At 38.2% G+C, this 12,290-nt stretch overlaps 1 protein-coding gene across 1 annotated transcript in view; it reads left to right on the forward strand.

The window, feature by feature from the left end:
• Positions 1 to 12,290, forward strand: part of PLCB1 (phospholipase C, beta 1 (phosphoinositide-specific)) — a gene marked incomplete at both ends in the record, with an annotated part of 90,865 nt that overhangs the window by 47,232 nt on the left and 31,343 nt on the right. Inside the window, 3 exons of the mRNA XM_009074021.1 lie at positions 1,263 to 1,345; positions 7,366 to 7,450; positions 7,910 to 8,087. Coding sequence (XP_009072269.1) covers positions 1,263 to 1,345; positions 7,366 to 7,450; positions 7,910 to 8,087 — 346 coding nt within the window. The remainder of the gene's footprint in view (positions 1 to 1,262; positions 1,346 to 7,365; positions 7,451 to 7,909; positions 8,088 to 12,290) is intronic.

Here is a 12,290-nt window from a genome sequence, read left to right on the forward strand (position 1 = left end):
TCATCCTTTCATCAATATAATCCTGATTTTGCTCTTTCAGGTTATTTTCCCCACTCATGCAGGATTTCATCCCTTTTTGTAGTTGGGAAGGTAGATGAAAATTAACATACCAGAATGGTGTACCAGAAACTTCATTTTAGGCAGTGGATTTCTTACTGTTATGCTTCTCAACTGAGCATTTAAAAGGACAGAAAATGAATAAGAGGATTCATCAATATAATCCTGATTTTGCTCTTTCAGGTTATTTTCCCCACTCATGCAGGATTTCATCCCTTTTTGTAGTTGGGAAGGTAGATGAAAATTAACATACCAGAATGGTGTACCAGAAACTTCATTTTAGGCAGTGGATTTCTTACTGTTATGCTTCTCAACTGAGCATTTAAAAGGACAGAAAATGAATAAGAGGAATCCCCAGAGAAAGCTGTTTAAAATAAATATTTTACCTTTCAGTCATCCTTATGATTTGGGAGGGAAGAGGCTTATGGCTTCTTATAAACTTCAGAGTTTGACAGCAATGCATATGGGAAGTCTTCAGTGGTTTATATGTTCTTTTGAAAAAAGATTTGTTTTTCAAGAGGGAAACATTTCATAATTTGTGACAGTGAGTGCATTACTCTATTGTGCACCCTGCTAAAATTAGTATTATCAAATGATTTTTTACTGGATTTCCATTGTCCATCAGAGGTGAACAGAAACTTTACAGAAGTTTCAAATTCTCAGTCCTCTGATGATTACTACAGAGTCAACTGTTCTAACTGAATGTTTTCTTTTTTCCTTTCTTTTGCCTTAAAGGGATTTCTGTCATCAAAAAAAAAGAGGGAGCTAAAATTTGTGAGTTGGGGTAACCAAGGATTTTCCGGATTCGTGCTTGTGCTGGTGATGTTTACAAGATATGCCTTTGTCAGAGCATGTTTACTATTATGCAGGATAGTACATGAAAGTCATAGCTTCAGGCATGGAACAACTCCACATAGAGACCAAGTCTTACATTTTAAACTATTGATTTTGGCAGACATAAGTCATTTCTTGAGAAATGTGGTGCTTGAGACTCATCAGACGTTTGAGATTTGATTATAATCATGCTAAAAACTTTGGTTGCGGCAAAAGCACATCCAGAGCTTTCTGGGATGTTTAGAACAGGTCTGAACTCAGGCAGTTTTGGTGTGATGTCAGACCTCCCTGGGGCTTTTTTGTCTTCAAAGACTAAAATGCTGTTTCTTTAGAGACATAGATTTGTAACTGTATTTATTTTGATTCTTTAGGAAGTGATCGAAGCTATTGCTGAATGTGCATTTAAGACATCACCCTTTCCAATCCTCCTGTCCTTTGAAAATCATGTGGATTCGTAAGTAATTGCCACATTTGCTTGTATGGTGTTACATGTGTTATAAGACCTAGGCATGGAATTATATGTGCAGTTGTGACAGTTTTATTACGTGGCACAAACAACAGCTCTTACCCTAAAATAGTCTTACATCAGCCTAAGTAACTGAGATGATCAGAGTGAATTGTGTATGTGCTTAAAAACCTTCCTGAATTCTAGTTCAGGACCTTTTGTATAAGAAAGTTTGAATAATTGTGAGACATACCTTGTTAACTTTACAGTCTCAGTACATTCTTCTGGAATGTGGCACTATTTCAAAGAAAATGAGACAGTATTTCACCAGCTTGTGACCCTGTTACTGTGTTCTGAGCGCAGAATTTGGTCCCTTTCTCATGTGTTAGAAGTAGAAAGCAGAACCATAGACCTCTGGGACTGCAAAATAGGTGGTGTGGATGATCAGGAACTGTTGTTTCTGCCAAAAAAATAATAGTTTGCGTAAGTATTTTTGGTTTGTTTGGTTTTTGTTTTTGTTTTGTTTTGGGTGTTTTTGTTCACGTGTTGGTTTTTTTAGTTACAAAGAAAGGACAATTTTTCTGTGTAAGAAAAGAAAAAATAGATGAGAACTCTTCTAGATTTGTCCCAGTGAGCTCTTTTTCATATTATTATTATAGTTCTGATTTTTCTTTTTGCTTTTAAAGTTTGACATTAACTTTGGTTTTGAATACAGAGACCACATGGTTCAAAGTGGGGTGACATTGACACAAAACATGTGCCTTAACTTGAATTGCCTTTTTCCTTTTGTGTTTTTTTTTTGCTGTGAAAACATCTTCAACACTTCTGGGGACGGTTTGGACTGAGAAACTTTTTTAATGTGAAACAAAAAGTAATCTTATGGGCAGCTATGAATGACTTATTACAAATCAGAAAAGATGTTGGCACTTTGGTTTCTTGAAGAGGAAAAGGGTGAGGGCTAACTGCTTTTCCATTGTTTTAGGAAGAACATTCTCGTCATAAGGGAAGGAACTGGTAGAAGAAGCTATGTAAGAATGTTTTTAAGAACAGATGTGACAATACTGATCAAAAATTATGTAGGTAGAAAAATTTAAAATCTGAGAGCTGAGCTATACTCCCTGTATAACTTATAGTATAATTTAACCTTTGGTGGGCAAATGTGTTTTTGCTCTGCACACATTTAAAAGCTACATGGTTATGATTCAAACATCTACATCTTAAATCCTGCTTGGTCATTCCTGTCTTCCTCTGAAAGACCACACAGATACTGTGTTTAATCTCCTTTTCTAATCAGTCCCCTCATTCCTTTATTTTTGGTGTACATTATATCCCATTGGACTTGCTTACACTCACCTACTGCTGTAGGGTTTTGCTTCTCTTGGTGCTTCCAAAGGTAGCCTTTGGCCTTTAGGAAAGATCTCAGCCATCATTCTTCAGTGTATTTTGTATTCATTCTTCTGGATTTGTTAAAATATACATTCACTGTGTTACTATAAGGCACAGAAAAAGCAACAGCAAAAGTATTTGAACCAGACGAGTTACATATTTCTTCCTTTAAAGTCATTACGACTTAAATCTTCAACTATCCCAGGGTGATCTGTTCTATTTTAGGAAGGTAAAATAAATTTATCAAATAAACTCCTGTCAGACATAAGTTATGTACAAAAGTGGCTTTAAAACTATAAGATGACATGGTGTCAAAATTAAAGGTGGTGTGATACTGCAGGAATGTGACAAAAAGGGAACAGAGTTACTGCTGCATTACTCTGATCTTTACGGTTTGCCCCACAGAAACCATTGGACTTTCTCTCCAGATATCTCCAGTCATGGAATACTGAGTTTTTCCCTGTGTGTTTTCTTTGATATCCTTTTCTATGCATTGCTATGACATAAGGTTTTAGCAAAGCAAGTTTTCAAAAACAATACCAAGTATTTTCTCTCTCTGAGGCTTTATTGCTATTTATTATTGTCTGCTGCAGTAAATCATCAGACTTTTAATCATCAGAAAGCATGTCTGTGTTTTCTGATTTCACTTTGGCTGAAAATAATTTCTAGTTATTTTACTGACTCCTACAATTACCCCTTCATTCCTTCACTAGTTGCAAGAGAAATCTGCAATTAGTCATGCCACTCACAGAAACCTTCACCTAATTTAATTGAATGCTCCTTTTGTCTTTTCATTTACTTGGAATGTTGTTTTTCTCCTAGATCTTAAAGTTAGGCTTTGCCCTAAATGTTAACAAAAGTGCTGATGTTTTTATAGCATTCCTGTCAAACAAATCCTGGTTCATCAGTTCCTACTTGTGGGTGACCACATTTTTTTTTTTCCAGATTTTCAAGTTACAAGACTGATTTTGTATTCATATGTGAAATGTTGGTCCCCTAGAAATTTTGGCATTGGTTTAAACAGAAATATGGAAAAAGAGGCAAGCGTAGAACTTTCGGACTACATAAAATACTATGTATGCCATCATTCATATTGGAGTTAAAAGATGCACACTGAAAAAAAGACAGTACTAAGAAAAGATGTGATTCTACTAAAAAATAGAAAAGTGCCCTGAAAATGTTGAAAAGACCTCAAGAAGACCTTGATGCTTGAAACTGGGCTCGCAAGAAGATAAGCAATCTGCAAATCTGAAAGCAGACACTCTATAATTAGAAATGTACTGATGGCATAGCAAAAAGGTTAAGTGATCCTTGAGCAGTATCCATATAAGATTGCTTCCAATATTAAATTTAATTACAGTTATTCATACTGCTGGTTTCTTGCTGGAATTGTTATTTGAAATATTAACAGGATTTTTATCACTTTTTCATCGTACACTTTATTTTAGACTCTTCTGGGAAGCATCTGTGTCTTTTTCTTAGGCAGAGGAAGTATCTCTACAGAAGGGATAATAATGTAGCATTAGGAGCAGTATTTGTGCAGTTGTGCCAAAGAGCCTCTGTGACTGATCTTCGTAATGTGCATAATACAAACACTGTAAGACAAGGTACAAGCAATACAGTAATGGTAATTAAAACATTTCTCAATCTTCTTTATAATTCCATGTCTCCAGGCATCATGTTCCAACTTTATCTCCCCTTGCCCTGGCACATCTTGGGAGCATACATAATTAGCCTATTGCTACCTTTCCACGACTGCAGAGTGAAGATCATAGAGCAGATCAAGTCAGCTGTTTTCAGACAATCAATTTTCATTACAATAACATGAATGCTGAGAGAATTTCCAATAACAGTAGATGTGGACCAAAAAAAACCTGGGTTTTTGTTTCATATCACAATTAGGGAAACATGATGTAGAAAAGTTGGTATTTCATCTGTTGCTCTGGTTCCCAATTTTGAAAGAAGTGAAAATTAAAAGAAACTGGTACTCCAATTTTTAAAAGTATTTTAATAGGGATATGTAGTCTACTATTACTAATGATTATCTCTTGCAACAATGCACACATACACCTACATATGTATATGTGTGTATATATAGATACACGTATGTTAGAGAGAGAACTCAAAAAACTACCACACAGTGAAATGTTAGTACTCCTAAATAATTTTTATTCCCTCTTAGGAGCTTTCAAAAATATCTGTGCAAATAGTCCAGTTCACAAAGACAATTAATTTTGTAATGTCAAGATTTTCCTCCTTTGGCCTTGTTTACTACTGCAAGGGGTTTTTATAATATTAAAATCCATTAGTTTTTCACATACTTTTCCTTCTTTTTGCCTCTGGGATGCAGTGACATTGGAATTTATACCAACATAATGTTGCATTGCATTTTTCTCTTTTGCAAAAATGGAAGTTCTTACTGTGCTGTCTTTGAAGTAAACGTAATTAAACACAAAAGATCAGAAGAATTTGTTCTAGCTCTGGTGATAAGTGAAAATTCGTTAGATTTAACTCTTGCCTTTTTTATTATTATTTTTATTCCTGTTGAGAGTTCTTTTTGGAGTTTTGCCCATTTAAAATGATGATGTCACATGTACTGACTGTGATTCCAATAAATGTGCTCTTTTGATTCACAATAATGGCCTTTGAACTTTCTGGGTTCTGAGAGCATGGATCTATTCAAAATACACACTGATGGAGAAGACTGAAATAAAATCTACTTTAATGACCTGTAGAGCTGTAGCAAATACTCACTCTGCTTGCTGGAGTGAGGTGCCTTTATTTCCCTTGGTAGCTGCTGGTTAGAAATGGCTAAGGCAATGGCATAGCCTTCCCATCATCATCTTCTCCCGTGTGGGTTCTTAGTTCTGCTGCCTTGCTTGTCTTCATCTTACATTTCCATCCACAGCTAAAAGTGGCTTTTAGCTTTCTTGCAGAATTGACTGCATGCAAAAGGCAGCATTCATGAAATGCTGTTGTGATTTAAACTGCATGCAGCACTTGCTTTGTGGAATAATTTAAAGCCTTCTCACAGTACATTTTGTCAGTGACTGAGCTAATGACTGGTTCACCCCCTATCTGCTTCTTGGGGCATCCAGACTGCTGATCTCAGGGAAATTAGGTTTTCTGATTGCAATGCCACCCAGCCTTTATCTCAGCTCTGGTTTGGCCATGCTGACCCTGGGAGAGCTGCACTGTCCAGTGCTCAGTTGGTAACTAATGACAAACCAGGCACAGCAGTGGTTGTGTTCCTGGTCTGCAAAAGAAAAAAAGAGCACTTTTTTCCCTATATACCCAGCTCTGTGTTGTAATGAAAAATAGCTCCATGGTAACGTAATAGCTTATACCATTCCTGGATCTTCCATGATACGCAGATCATAATTATCAGGAGCTGAGGAAGTTATATTAAGCAATATAAACCTGTCCTTCCCATAGAGTATCAAAAAAGGAAACTTTGAAAGATACCTAAGCTCAGATGTCACAGATTTAAAACAGGCACACAGAACAAAAATACACAGTTGTCTAAAATTAGAAATCTGAGAGTGACTGTAGCACTGAGCTGCATTTCAAGGTGATGTGAGTATTATATCTTAGCCATATAAGCTATGTTCAGTCCTAAAACTTCCATCACTGATATGCAGGAATTACTTCATTCTTTGGTTGCACTTTGCGAAAATTGATTATAAGTAGAGTTTACTGAGGTTCAGTTTGCTTCTAGAGGATGTCATGAAAACCACTGAAGTACTTACTGTGGTAGAAATTGACACTCTATCTGATTTTAAATAAAATTAAAACTTCTGAAAATGGAATTTGACCACATACCCAAACAAGCTAAAATGATCATTGAGCAGCTCCACCTAGAAGCTTGTTATTACATCCAGTTCCCTTCTAAGAAGGCTGCTCTGACATGCTGGTCCTAGTTATAGCCTCATAACATGGATGCAGTGTGTAATTCTATGCATATAAAATGTAGTTATACCAGCACTTATTACAGCAATTCTCCAAATTGACATAACACATCTTAGCAGTAGGACAATTACTTCTACACTGTGACTTCTGCCAGGAAGGATGTGTCAGGGGAGATACTGCTGAGTGAGCTTTTGGGGCAAACCCAGCCCAAGTAATGTTTTCTGTCCCTTCTTCTGTATGGCTGTGCTTGTAGAGATGCTGAGTGAGTTGATAGGTGTACCCTTCACTCTGGAAATTTAAAAGACCTACACAGAAGACTGCTCTCTGTGTAACTGCTTTGGGATTTGTGCCTTAGGCCAGGTATGACCGAAAGGACAAAATCTAAATGGGGTTTTGGGGTATTTGTGTGAGAAGAATGCCAGACGTGTATGAAGTAACACAAGGGTGAAAATATTTAACTTTGAAAAAAATGTTGCCTGATAAAGGCAAATTCATGTTATGATTATTTCACTGTTTTTCAAGTAACTAGTGCCTTTGCTTCATGTATCATCCTTTTGATAAACTCTTTCAGAGGAATCAAAATAATTGCATGATATATCTAGGTCTCTGAAAAATTCACAGCAATTGGATCACAAAATTTTATCTAGTTCAGAGATATTAGATACTCCATTGCTGCTGCTTTCATTCTGTAGCATTAGTAGGACTCATTCCATTCTTTCTTTTCTTCCCTTTAGCCCTAAACAGCAGGCAAAAATGGCAGAGTACTGCAGATTAATATTTGGAGATGCATTGCTTATGGATCCATTGGAAAAATACCCGGTAATATGGCTTGGTATTTATCAGATCTCAAATGTCTGTGGGAATTATATCGAGGTGTTTCAGTCCTGTCTCACTTTTCATATACAGCCTTTCAAATCAGAGTCTAAGGGAGGCAGCTAAACAACATGTAATTTCTGATGCAGATTGTCCTGATATAGTGAATTGTAATCTTCTAAATGCAATTAATTCTCATAGCTGCTATTTTAGAGTGTAGGCTTTCATATTTGAACTAATACTTATTTTGATTATTAGTGTAGACATTTCATAAGCATTTTCCTTCTTAAGTGCTCTCAGTAGCCCTGTTTCATTTAATGTTGACTTATCTCTTGTGCAAAATCCATCTCATTTTAACAGGGCTTAGAGAGGTCACAAAACTATCTTGTACCATGTGGACCTTCAGAAACTGCCATAAACTTTTTCCTTTTGTTGTAACAAGTCTCTCTTCTTTTTTTCTGCAAGCTTGAAGCTGGGGTTCCTCTTCCAAGCCCTATGGATTTAATGTACAAAATTCTAGTGAAGAATAAAAAGAAATCACATAAGTCAGCAGATGGAAGTGCAAAAAAGAAGCTCTCAGAGCAAGCTTCCAACACATGCAGTGAAACATCTAGTATGTTTGAACCTTCCTCCCCTGGAGCAGGTATGAATTAAATATACAAGTATATTTCTCCCTAAAAAACAAATGCATAATTGCAGCTATAATTCAATCCCTTTATAGTGCTCTAGCAAGGTGAAGGTACATCAGTGTGGGCAAAAAGCAGGAAACTAAGTGTCATTGATCCAGGAGTGTAATCTGTGAAGGCTCACGGCTGAGGAAATCTTATGGAATGACCCAAACCTCAGTGGTGTGTGCTAACATTTGTCTACACTGCTTATTAAGTAGAGCAAGCTGCCAACTCCTCCACCCTTGGCTGCCTTTGCTGTGTGCCCAAGCCCAATACCAAATATAAATGTTTTCTTCTCTCCGTTGCCTCTGAGCTCCAGGAGTGTAATCTGTGAAGGCTCACGGCTGAGGAAATCTTATGGAATGACCCAAACCTCAGTGGTGTGTGCTAACATTTGTCTACACTGCTTATTAAGTAGAGCAAGCTGCCAACTCCTCCACCCTTGGCTGCCTTTGCTGTGTGCCCAAGCCCAATACCAAATATAAATGTTTTCTTCTCTCCGTTGCCTCTGAGCTGTGCCTGCCATTTGGTGCCCTTTCAGACTTAACCCATTGCCCAGGAGAGCTGCAGTGGTTCTGCAGTGCCTCAAGATTTAGGGTAGCTGGATAAGATACCTGTTCCTCAGGCAGCAGGGCTCAACCTGCTCTTGTCCTGCATTAGTCATGTTGCAGACCTCTATGCAAAGTGCTATAAGATGTTCTTCTGTTCCAGAGATGGAAACAGGCAAAAATAAGAAAGGTTGCTAATAATGCATATGTTCTGGTAATGCTTATGGGTCTGCTGTAAACCACTGTGAGTGCTGATAAACAGAAATGAGTAAGAGATGGTCTATGTCCTCATGAGCTTAAAACCAAACTAGAAATTCCAGAGAAGTGCAGAGAAAAACATGAAGAGTGAGGATTTGCTCTAAACCACAGGAACAGATCAACAGCTAGCAGGACAAACAACAAAATCTGTATATCCTGATTCCCAGCCCAGTGACTGTTCCCTGCACTAGAATTTCTTTTTCTTATTGAGACTGAAATTTTGGATTCTTAAACGTATAGACATTTATGCCTCTGTAGTAGAATTCTTGTAGAGCAGATTGAAAGCTCTACTGGAATACAAGTTCATTACCATTTGCCATTTAAAAAGTTTTTTCTATTGTTTGTAAATTTTTCTAAACTCTGATTAATTAAGCTGAAAATTTTCATGCTGGCAATTTGCCTTCAAGCAAAGAAAGAAATGCTGCTGCCTTTGTGGGTAACATTGCTTATCGTATTAGAAGCAAACTGTTGGTTTTAAGAACCTGTGAAAAGGGCATGCTTTGGAGTGGGCCTTGGATTTCAAAGGAACATTCATCGTGGTGTCAGGGATGATTAAATACTATTTTCTTGATTTGCTTTAGGCAGATCCCAAGCAGCAGGAGAAGTGTGTTTTCCAGCTCCTTTCCAACATTTGAAATCAACCCTGGGTTCTTAACTCCACATTTCTATTATCAGCACACAATGAGAACCCAGTGGCAAAGTACATGTCTCTTGCTTTCTGAGGGCCTGGTCTGCATAGAGGGCAACAGCTTTGTCATTCAGGAGCCTCTCTAGGAGCTTTTCTAGGAAAAAACCTGGGCTGTGAATCTAGATGCTGATGATGTTGCAAGGCAGGGGGGTCATCCCATAATAGTGTGTAAAATTTTACTAATTAACTGTGAATAATATGCCTGTATTTCCCCTCTAAACAACCTCTGATTGTGAAGATGAACATTTACAAATTAGAAAATACTGGAACTGAGATTGCAAAATTCATGTGGTCACTTGCTTCATCTGTGACTGCCAAAATACATTGCTTGTAATCCTTGTGTCAGCCACTGTTTCTCCTTTAGGATTTTTGCCTCCCAGGGAATGCAGTTAGTCACTATTTTTTCTCTCTCTGTCATTCAGTACTTGATCCTAAGTAGAGCATCCTCAGTGAATTTCTGTGGGGGTATCCAGGCTGTGTATCAGCACTTGACAAACAGCACTGAATTTATCTGAACAATACCTGTGGGAAGGAAAATAATATTAAGCCAATTTTATCTAAGGACAGACAAATCTGGCAGAGCTTAAGAACAGTTTAGGGATGACTGACAAGGAACACCCAGGATCTCATTTTTCAAGAACATTTTGAATTTTTAAGTATTCAGAGCACAGCTCCAGAGATTTCAGATACAGCTTAGAGCTCTGAGAAAGCAGCAATTCTGTAAATCAGATGCCAGTTTTCTGTCTGTGAACATTCAAGGAACAAGAAATGATTCACCATTTTATAAGACTGCTGTGGTAAGACCCAGTGAAGAGCATGGCTCTGTGGGCGGTGCTCAACAGGCCCCATGGCACCCTTCTCACTGACTCATTTCTGTGACCATCACAATATCCACTACATGTGGTCCTAGGCACTGCAAGCATTGTGCTCCTCTCTACCCAGTACCAGTTTCTTTCTGGAGCAAATGCAACTAATGACTCACTAAATGAAGCCTAATTCTTAACATTTCTTAACATGAAGTATTTCAGTATTCCAACCTTAATATAATCTTTACAATTTAGCAAGTTGGACATATTATTCAAATAGCTGTATTGGATTGTATAGTTCCTGTCAGAATTGCTGCTGATCTCCAGGAGAAAGTTGTGCTGACTTAGCCTTCTGGAGATTTTAAATGGGTTTCTTCACAGCAGTGCAAAAAACATGGGGATTCATACTTCAATTGATAGCAGGCTTCAGTGTGTCTTACACTGCTTGAGGTCAGATTTAACCCAAATAAACCACTCTTTTGGTGTGCTTATAAGACATACATATAAAAGTGTGGTGGTGATACAGTAGCAATAATTAAAGATAGAATTCTGGAACAAGCTTTGTGGAATGCCTTGCAGGATGCTCATGAAACTGATGTAAAAAAGTAACCTCAATAGGATATATTTGTCAGTGGAAAAAACTTTGCCTAAAAGTACAGCAAAGCTGACAAAGCAGTAAAAGAATTTCTGAGATAACACTTGTGAGATAGATTGTAATTTTAGTAAACAACCATCTTGTACGTGGCTGGTTGTCAAAAGTTTTAGGTTCAGTGTATGTAAATGCATTAGTACATTGCTGGTCCTTGCCAGTTGAGGCCATGGCCCATTGCTGGAAAGCAAAATGGTTAAAAAAACTGAATAAAGTTTATTTTTCTCCTTTTTAAATATCAGTAAGTGCTGAGGTACAGTGGAAAAAACGCAGGAGGTGATTCCCCCCCAGGATGCTGGTGGCTGTCTAAATAGAGCTAACGAGCTGCACCAGCAAGTACCACATTCATAATCCATTCTGGCTGTTATTTTGCAGGGGTCTGAGAAAACAGATTACCAGATTCCTCTGAATTTCAAGCAATGTCTAACCTTTCATTTATTAGGCTCTCAGTATCTGTCATGCTGCTGAGGAATAGTGAGAATGGATAATGTTTAGCACCCTGGTTCCTCAGACCTTGGTAATAGGGATTTGGCTTGTCATTCCCAGCTCTCCTAATCATCTTCCATTCAGTATGACTGTGTTGAACCTCTCTACCCACCAGCTGGGATTCAGCTTCCTTTGTCCACTCATTAAGCTGCCCAATGCACATTTTAATGACTTCCCCATGCTGCCCCACTATCTAGGGACAGCTTGAAAGCATCCTTGAAACTGCCTTGTTACTCCACTGAGGAATTTCCTGTATTCTTCTGCCTATAAGCTATTGACAATATCTGTTACAATTTACCTGTTGTGGTAGGGAGAAGCATCCTTTAATTTATTGATAATCTTCTGTCTGCCTCTGGCCATGGACAGGCTTTTGTCTTGTTCTTGGGCGAGCAAGCCCTCGGAGCAGGGCTCTCCATTTTCACTGAATTTGTATGCCACGATAGCATGAAGAGGTCCTGTCCTGACCTGGGTTTGTAGTCCCATCTAAATGCAAATAGTAATTATGCCATTACAGTTGATTGGCCCTTAGACAAGCTCACCCGTACATACTGAACTTAACCTGCAGCACGGCTGCGTTGTCCAGCCACGTGCATTTATGAGGCACAGTGTCACTGCCCCCCTGGGAAGGAGTGGCAGTGGTGGCCTCGGCTGATCTCAGCACCACTGTGGCACAGCAATCTGCAGCACAGTCTCCTCAGTCTGGTCAAGGCTTGCTCTGGCCTTGTGTCCCTGCAGTGTAACAG

This window comes from Acanthisitta chloris, unplaced genomic scaffold, assembly GCF_000695815.1.
Source record: "Acanthisitta chloris isolate BGI_N310 unplaced genomic scaffold, ASM69581v1 scaffold17164, whole genome shotgun sequence".
Lineage (NCBI taxonomy): Eukaryota > Metazoa > Chordata > Aves > Passeriformes > Acanthisittidae > Acanthisitta > Acanthisitta chloris.